The sequence below is a fragment of the Rhopalosiphum maidis genome, chromosome 3, assembly GCF_003676215.2.
Source record: "Rhopalosiphum maidis isolate BTI-1 chromosome 3, ASM367621v3, whole genome shotgun sequence".
Classification (NCBI taxonomy): domain Eukaryota; kingdom Metazoa; phylum Arthropoda; class Insecta; order Hemiptera; family Aphididae; genus Rhopalosiphum; species Rhopalosiphum maidis.
Window position 1 is genome coordinate 69344810 of NC_040879.1, and position 10295 is coordinate 69355104.

At 28.5% G+C, this 10295-nt stretch overlaps 1 protein-coding gene and 1 pseudogene across 1 annotated transcript; one reads left to right on the forward strand and one right to left on the reverse strand.

The window, feature by feature from the left end:
• The first annotated feature begins 3460 nt into the window (after positions 1–3460).
• On the forward strand, positions 3461–6990 carry LOC113557657 (putative leucine-rich repeat-containing protein DDB_G0290503). The gene is made up of 6 exons (XM_026963222.1): positions 3461–3603; positions 3667–3769; positions 3844–5402; positions 5809–6404; positions 6468–6669; positions 6729–6990. Exons 1-6 carry the CDS (start codon positions 3461–3463, stop codon positions 6988–6990), a joined length of 2865 nt encoding a protein of 954 aa, XP_026819023.1.
• Positions 6991–9916: 2926 nt separating this feature from the next.
• On the reverse strand, positions 9917–10295 carry LOC113557658 (annotated as a pseudogene).

Consider the following 10295-nt stretch of genomic DNA (forward strand, 5'->3'; position numbering starts at 1 on the left):
CGCTTCATTTATTTCATCTATTGTTTTTAAGGAAATGTTTAGTTTTATATTGTTATTTAAAGTTTCTTTAAAGATTGACCAATTCATTCGACCAGGAGTAAGTGTTTTTCTTTTTGGTATAATGGGGCTTAATCCAATTTCAAGTAAGGTTTGTGTGTGATCAAAGGATAGGTCATAAAAAGTTTGCTTATAGTGCTATGAATATTACTAGGCAGTTTGTAAACAAAAAAGTCCAAGATGTCGAGTAGTCTATTGTATTAGGAGGGCCAATAAGTAGAATTAGGGGGAGCTAATGTTGATAAGTTGTTATTGGTTATGCAGTTCAGTAAAGCCCTACCTTCAGTGTTGGGAGAACAGTTCCCCCACTTTGGGTTTTTAGCATTAAAATCTCCACCTGAAATAAATCGGTGACCTAGGGTTGAGAAATAATCTGAGAACTGGCCTGCGTTTATACCAGGACCAGGAGGGCTATATATAGAAGATATATTTATAGGTATATTGTTTTATGTTATAATCGAAACACCGGAAGCTTGAATATGTGGAAAAATATAAGGAGGTAGAGGGTGGTGGGATAGATTGGATTTGATATATATTGCTGCGCCAGCGTGAGATGTGGCATCTGGATTACAGGCAAAGTACGCCTTATAACCATAAATGTTGAAACAGGAGTTTGGGGTGAAATGAGTCTCAGATATTAGCGCTATATCGATATTTTTGTCTTGAAGTAGAAAAAGGAATTCATCTTTATGTTGTTTTAGCCCATTAGCATTCCAGGTAAGTATAAGCAACGAGGAGTTAATTATATTATTAGCAGTTATTTTTTGAGATTATTTTGTTAATAAGAGTGGTAAGGAGACTTATAAGTGGTGTAATAAGTGATTGTAAATTTTCCAAGAAAGATGATATTTGAGTGAAAAGTGTAGTTTCGGAGGAGGTAGGGTATTGTTCATTTTGAGGTATTGGGGATTTAATAGTGTCGGAGTATGTATATTGTAGGTTAGTGGTGGTGCTGAGTGACTTACCCGTTAAGTTTTAAGATGATGATGAATCTTGGACGATGTTGTTTGGTTGATTGGAGATGGAATTTGGTGAATCTGTAGTTGAAGACTTCGTTTGGCGTTGCTCTGCGATTTTCGTGGTTCTTGATTTTTGGAGTTGTTTATGGACCGTGCATCCTTTGTAGTTTGATAGGTGACCCTCTCCACATAGAGCACAGATAGCTGGCAGGTCTTTGCTTTTTTCGCACATGTCAGATGATAGGTGATCTTGTCCACAGCGTACGCATCTTGGTTTACGGTTACAATATGAACGAGTATGTCCATAGTCTTGACACCGATGACATTGGAGGAGATCACGTCTAGTATGGGGTTCTTCTATCTTAATTTTTGAGTAGAATAGTGTTTCAAGTTTAAATATGTCGGGATTATTAGTTTCCGGATTGAGATCTATGAAAAAAAGTGGTAGTGGATCATTTGATAACCTCTTTTTTGTTTGTGACATTTCTTTCAGAATAACCGAGTTCAGTTAATTCTTGTGTGATTGTGTGATGTAGTCCGTAAAGGTTGAGTGGTGAAGGTTTAAGACAACGCGGTAAGGCTTGTCTTCTTTAGATTGATATGTGTGATATTCGATGGAACTGTCGTTAAGTAACTTGATTATTTGGCGAAAAGAGTTGGACGAGTATAATGATAATTTGAGGTTTTTAGATGTAGATTTAAATAAAAATCCTTCATCGCCAGAAATCGATTTTATTTGATTACAGAAATCAATGTAATTAATTGCTGATGTGATAAATATTGGCGGTGGTAATGGTGGTCGGGGGACAGATTCGGTGGTCATTTCGTTGCTTTCGTTAGTATCGTCATCAATATTTAAGACTTCATAACGGTTTGGCGTAAAGAAAACATTGTTTGTTTTATTCCCTTTTGGTTGGGGGGACGTACCCGGAGATTAAGAATGCTTGGTTTGTAGGGTCCAGCCGGATCCGTTATTGTTTGAATTATTAGAGGTAGATGTTTTGACGATTTTGATAGTTGGCACTGGGATATTTGAGGCATACTGTATAGGTGTATGGTCGATGGAAGGTTTATTTTTATTTGGCCGATTAGATGACATTATGCCGCTAACGGTTATCTACTGTTCAAAGGTCACCAAATGAACGGTGCCTCGAGGCGGTAATTAGATAGTCAATATAATAGTAAACAATTATATTACTTTATAGTTTTGACATGTTTGAAGATGACTATGAAAACAATAATCATATAACCATACATAGGCTAGGATTTAGTTTTTTTTAAATTTATTTTTTACTGCATTAGTAACATTTAATAGTCCTTTATTCCGCAATAATTCAAATAGATCGCGAAATTTCAAATTTATTACACCACTCTCTCAATAACTAGTCTCTAGAAAAATATAAATTTTAAGCGCAAAAGCAAATAGTCGCAAATTTTTTTTTTTATCTGTATAGTTCTTTAGTTTAACTATAGTTTGTATGTATTTCAAATTGTAAAAATGAATACATTTTTAAGACTACCCTTTTGAATTAACAAAATATTAGAAAATCAATTTTAAAAATTTAAAAATAAAAAATTAGTATACATAAATGTTTAAAACTTCTAAAAATATACTTACCTTGTTCCATAGTATCAATAATATATATCAAAAAAAAAAAAATAAAACAAATCTAAAACGTGTGCACTTAGCACCACGTCATATGATAAAATGAACGCAATGATAACTTTATACCTTCAATTTAATATATTATATATGCTTATCTGCGATTTCAGTAAGGTTATAAATATCTATATTTATCATGAGCAACATTTTATTTTAGACATTAGTTCATTGACATATAGCAGATTTTATCAAGTGATAAAAAGTGCGTTAGCATACATCCAACATATATTAATGGTATACAGGGTGATTCTTTTATTATAAAACACTCATTTATTTCAAAAAGTATTCATATTTTTGAAAATATTTTTTATCCTTATATTTTTTTTTAAGTTTTTTACTTTTTGGAATGACAACATAAAGTTTTAATTTCATATTCCACAGCAGAATAATTTTCTGAATACCTATTTTGATACATAAAAATCGAATTTAAAGCTAGTAGTTTATGAGTTATACGTATTTAAAGTTTTAACAAGCGGAGTGAAGTGGTACAGGGTTACCCCGCAAAATGTTTGTCCACTACTTTATTAATACTCCATTATTTTTATCTAAGTCATTATTAAATTGTTCAAATTGTTTTCTTACAATTTAAATTTTTTTCACTTAATCTCTGAACCTTAATAATTTAAGAAATTGATTATTTCTTAGAAATATAATTTCCATAGAAACAAACGAAATTACAATTATAATGTATGAATAACAAATTGTTTAAGTTCAATTATTTTAGTAATTTTGTACATGGTTAAAAAAAAAAAAATTAATAATTTCTATTCAACTTTAAAGTATGGATAATTGTATTGGAGAAGAGTGTAAACATAATTCTAATTACATGATTGATAACTGTACCATATTTAATAAAAAAACTAATCTAAAAACGGAAAACCAAAATTTAAAAAATGATGAACAAGTCTTAGGAAATGGAAACCAGTAAGTATTAAAACTAAAAAATATTAAATTATTTATTATTTAAACATGTTTAACCATAAATAGTTTTATTGATGAAATTCTAATGCGGAATAACCACGAAAAAAATGATTTAGACAAAATAAATTTGTTAAGTTCTTTGTTGTCTGAAAAAAACAATGAAGTTATTAAATTGGTATGTGTATTTTTAATAAATGTTGTAAATAACTCAGATACATTAAGAAATAATCTGTAAATGTATAGGAAAGGCCAAGTTATTGTTCAAATTCTTGTATTGCTAAATGCTCATATGAAAACAAACCACTACCAGACTGTATAAATAAAAATAATATTTCTTGTAAAGCACAACAATTGTTGTGTGAAATTGAAGAATTTTGTTCAAAAGAACCATGCAACCCAAATAATAAACTATTGAAACAATCAAGGATTACTATTTGTTCTTTAATCGAGGAAATGGAAATACATAGTTCAGCGTTAAAATATAACCAAGAGAAATTTGAATGTTGTTTTAAATCATTAAACGAAGAACGAAAAATGTCTAAGAATAAAGATTCTGAGTTATGCAGAATGAAAACAGATTTATCTATTCTCGCTGATAAACTCAAAGAAATCATTAAACATAATAACTTTTTGAGTTGTAATATAGACAAAGTTTCAAAAGATTTATTGTCTAAAATAATTGAATATAAAGAGTTGTTGAAGAAATCAGATGAGCTAAAAGAACAGTTGAACAACGTGGAATACTGTTTAAACTTGAGGATTGACGAAAGTAAATGTATTAAAAAAGAATTAAGTAAAAAATGTCAAATTATTGAAGCTGGAATAATAATTAAACAGGAGATGGAATTTAAATTAAGCAATTTGGAAAAAAAGTTAGAAAAATCAAAAAAGTTAAATAATATTTGTAACAATAAATGTAACGATTTAATTTTACTAAATTTAAATCTTGAAAATAATTTACAAAATGAAAAAAATTATAATTGCAAAAAAGCTATTTATATTGATGATTTATGCAAAAAAATATATGATTTAGAAACTATAATAAAAGGTATTGAAGATCACAAATTGTTGTATACAGAGGAAATTTCCAAACTTAAAACTGAAAAATATGAAGCAGAACTAAAACTAAAGGAATTTAATAGTATGATTAATACACAAAAAAATAAATTAGCTATTACCATATCTGAACTAGCTTATACTAAAGAATCTCTAAAAAATAAAAACGATTGCCAAATTCAAAAAATTCAACAATTAGAACATAACATTAAAAACTATGAAAAAGACATAGAATGTTATAAAGTACAACATGATATTTTAACAAATCAATGTATGATGAGTAATAAAGATCTATCAGAATCACAAATGATAATTAAAATGTTAGAAACTAAAATTAACGAAATCGATAGAGAATATAAAATGACACTCCATGATTTAACTCAGGAATGTGATCATCTGAAAAGTGAAAACTGTAAATTCTTGGAAAAAATTAATGAATTAAATGAAAACATAATATGTGTCAACAAAGAGGAGAATCACGTGCGAAAAGATTTAGCTGCATGCAACGAGAAACTATTGATTGCAAATGATGAAATAAGTCATTTTGATCTAGAGATAAAATGTATTAACACGAAATTGGAAATAACGACTGAAAAACTAACATGCACTGAACGAGAACTAGAAGAGATAAAGTTAAAATTAAATAATGAAACGCATCTTAAAGATAAAATAAATGAAAAATATTGTAGTATAATGTATGATTATTCGTGTCCTCAAGAAAAGTGTCTGAATGTCGATAATAACAGGTTATTGGTTTCGTAAATCATACTATCTTTTAATTTATAGATTGTATGAAAATGGTTATTTTATATTAACGATATAATTCTTTTAATAATTTTCAATTAGTAAGTCAATTGTTGATGTTTATTTTACATTTTTTTTTATTTAGGCTTTGTTCCTTTATATATTAAAAATATTTGTTTTTATTGTACACGTGATTTTAGATTTGTATCACTTCTCAAAAAGCACTATATAAAATTGGCTTATTATTCTCAACAATACAGTCGTAAAATTAAATCTAAAAAATATTTTGTAAAATGTAGATTAACTTTGATTTATTGAACTTAAGAAATTAAAAATAAAGAATTTCGATGATATTGTATACTATATTATTCTATATTTATGATATAATTGTATACATTATGATTACAGACTCAGTAATCCAAATTTGATGTCATGTAAGATTGCGAGAAATGCTAATGATGGTGAACAAATAATACATTTAAACCTAGTTGACGCTGGTTCACAGACACATATGTGTCCGATCATATGTCAGCCTATAACATCAACATTTCACTCTATTACAAATAATTCCAATTCTTGCAAATCTAAACAATGTGATAACTGTAATAGTTGTATTAGTTCATGTGATTCCGATAAAATTAGCAATAATCCATGCCAGATGGATTTCAAGAAAAATTCTCTTGTTAGCGCTTCTGATAACTGTTCTTGTTTTGGTAAATCAAAAGTCTCAACACAATGTTTTGGTTTTTTATTTGATAAAGAAAATCTTCAACGTCAACTGAATGAAATGAAACTACTGTTAAAAAAAAAAGAAAAGGCAGCAAAGAAAGAATTATGTGACACAGAACAGATTTATTACAATAAGGATATGATAATAAACAAATGTCTAGATGACACAAGGAAACAATACCAACAACAATTGGATGACGCTAACGCTCAATTAGAATCATACGAAACAGCAATTCTGTATAAAGAATATGAATTGAAAAACTTCCAAATACGAGGTAAAATAATATTTATTTAAATATAATTTTAATAATATGAAACATTTTAAAATTATTTAAAAGAACATCAATTCAAAATGGAAATTGAGAAACTTAATGAAACGATACAAAACAAGGATAAAAAAATCGAATCTGAACAAAAACAAGTAGTTTCTGCAAGTAATAGTAAGAAAGATTATGAAGAACCATTATTAAATCATCAAAAACCATTGGAATTAGAAAAATTAAACAAACATTCATCTGCTGAAAATTTCCAATTAATCACGTAAAAACAGATTAAACGTGTTTATTTATGTAAGCTATAAAAAAATAATTATGTTTTAGGGACGGCAATAATAATCTGAATGAAATGTTTTCTGAGTTGGACAATAAAGTAGAAATATCTCAAACATTAACGAAGAAAAAACGAATTTCGACCAGAAAAAATGTTAACAAAAGTATTTGCGCATTGAAAAAGACTAAGAAGACCGAAAAGAAAAAAAATAAATATGGTCCCAAATTGAATTTACCTTGTTGTATTGGATCAAAAAATCCTTGTAATAGACAAAAAATTTTAAACCTACAGAGAGATGGTGTTGTAGAATGACAGGGTGATAAAAACGGAGTTTCACGAGAAGTCGACAATTAACAAAATTAATAAGCGTTAAAAATCACAAATGCAAGTAGAACATTGAAAGATGAATTACTTCAGTAGCAGTGTTGTGATAAACAAGTCAAATATTATATCAAAAGTAACAAAAATCTAAATCGGTGAAGTCAGGATAGGTACTACAAGAGCCAGCGTTTCAAATTAATGATACACTTATAAAATCCGTTTGTTACAATTAAATACAAAATGTATTGTTGTTAGGTAATATATTGATTTGTATTAAACAACTACAGCGGGGTTTGTATATATTTTGCTGTATGTTATATTTTGTGTGTTTGGCGCATTATGTACCTACTCAGTGGCGATTTTGGTTGTATTTTTTTAGTGAGACGAATTATGTATACCCTTCCCCTCCTATCATAACAAAAATTAAACAGTAAGAATGGAATTTAAAATTATAAAATTAGTTATAATATAATATAATTTTAATTATATATAGTGACATATACATATGTATTACAACAATAACAATTGATTGTTTATTTTTTTGTTGAACGTGCCGCATTGCCAAAGTGTTCTTAGCCGTGGCTGCGGGCTGACGCCGACTACAATAGTAAATCTATTTTCAGTACGTAGAGGCGATGACAAAACTTGCCTCACTATAATTATTGCCCATGCGTAATTCTATTTAATTACCCAGTCGCGTGCATTCCCATACATATGTATGTGTGTGTAATTTGTGTACACAAGTACAAAATCAGAGGTGACGTAAAACGGTGCCTCTCTGACATCAGTGGAAATAAGCTGAAATACCGGAATTCGTTTACGACGTTTACGTACTAATTATTTCGTACATTTCTTATCGGTTTATCGATATTTTTGATAATATACACGGAATGATTAAAGTGAAACGAAGAAGCATTTTTTCTCAAATAAAGTCGTAAATACATTAAAAATTATTAGCGAAATATATGCTATTAGTGAACCAAGAAATTCACATTTTGAGTATTATTTATCACAAAATTTTAGGTGAGGCGCCACCTCACTTGCCTTACCCCAAAAACCGCCACTGTACCTACTAAGTTTCTATCGCCACTGTTCTCCTGTTTGTAGTAGTAGTGTTATCGGTGGTAGCAACGTAGAGCTTTAAATGTATAAAAACTAGTCTCTAAGACAATACTTATTTTTTCTAGGCGACACTGTTGGCAGTTTTTTTTTTTTTGTTATAAAACCATATGCGTAATTGTTATACCCTTTTGTTGTATGCTGTGATCGGCAATTGTTTTTTATTTTATTCGTATTATATCATCTGGTAATTATGGTTCAGCAACTCTTACTTGTAAATTAATGTATTTATTTTGTATTATTAGTTAAGGGTTGTCAATTTATAAACATACAAATAATTCTGGCATCTTGTGTCTACTGGTTCAGCATTGACGATAAAAGTGGTGTTATTTGTTGGCTATCTTTAATTGCTTGTGATTTATACTGTATCGTGTGGCCACGTAAGTTTTTGTTGTTGTATGAGTTAACACTGGCGTTGAGAGCCTGAATCATATTAATAATAAATAAGAATCCATATAAATATCTTATATCTATTTTGCAAATTCTTATTAATGTAATGTATTAATTAAATTTTATGTATACTTAAGATTTTGATATTTACGTGGCATAAAATATTGTTAAATTAAAAATTGACTTAAAAAGTGGTTTTTAAATTTTGAAAAAAGTAACACTAACAATTTGTATATTTTTGGATTCCTAAATTTAAGCAATTTCATTATCTGAAAATATAGCATATCCGAACAAAAATAAAATAATAAATACAACTCAAATAGCCAAGAAAAAAAAGATAAACCACAAGACCAAATAATAACAATTACCAATAATATCCAGATTGAAAACAATGAATTTTGTATTTGAAATAGTATTGATACAACAAAGTCAAAAATTACATCTCAATAATCTTATACATCTTAAGACATCGTATAAGTCAATAAATATATAGAAGAAGACCTATTATTAAGGACAGGTGATCCACTAAACTGGTGGAATGAGTATAGATTTAACCACCCAAATTTAAGTTTATTGTCAAGAGAGAAACACTGTAATATGACAACGTCAGTTTCTTGTGAAAAGGTATTTCTAAAGGTTGGATTAATTTTTAACAAACGTCGAAATCGTCTGAAACCATCAAAAGTTAATCAAAATTTTTTTTAAATCATAACTATACTCTATTTGGAATGATATCGTACCAACTTGTGCGCATGGGCGTGGCTTTACTACACAGCAGGCGTACAGATAGTTGACACGGTGAGGTGGACAAACAGGTGTTGGCTGACTGTCGCAGTGTCGCTCGATAAAAACTGGTTGCCACCGAGGTACGATCTCATTCCGAATAAAGTCTATAGATTGTTATACATTTTATTTAAATGTTTTCAATGCCATTAACAATAATTAATAGTTAATACTGTTTATAGTTTTAATATAGAGGACATTATACCCACATATTGTCTCTGTCTTGTTAATTTATTAATATATAAATTAATAAGAAAAATATTTATTAATTGTTGCCACAGATTATTAGATAGGAAGTGTACTTACTACTTTCCTAACTTAAGCTTAATATTGTAGATTTATAATTTAGGAAATATTAATACTGGGAATATCCAGTAAACAAAATTTGCAATACATTTCATGACCAAAATGTCCTAAAAAAAATAAATTTTTAAACATACTATGATACATTGTAGATACTTTAATTATATTCATAACCTTGGAGTTATATGATCTGTTAAGTTAACTAATGTAACTTATGTTGAGTTGACTTTAGCTAGATATTTTTTCTGTAATGACAATAAAATTATAAATTAATAAAAAAAGATATTGCAGTTAAAATAAACTATCAAAATATTTATTTAAATCAGAAATTGTAAATTTTTGGAGTTAAATGATTTGGGAAATCAAATACAGTTGGTACAGCAGATTTGACTAACATTTTATTTTCCACTTACAACTACTGAATAGAAGTCAGTTTCATTGAAATAATGAAATGTGAACTACATAAAGTTGAATTGGAACTAGGATTAAAATCTTTCCTTCGAACAGCATGCACCCATTTTTGAAGCCTCTCTTTATCTTTAAGAGGGAACCTTGAATATTAAAATAATAGATGTAAATCTGTTTAAAATGATCAATGAGTAAATAACACTATATAATAACTTAATAAACTTGTGAAATTACAAGTCTTTTCCAACATCACTAGAGCTAGCACAATTAAAGGCACTACAAAAATTCAACAT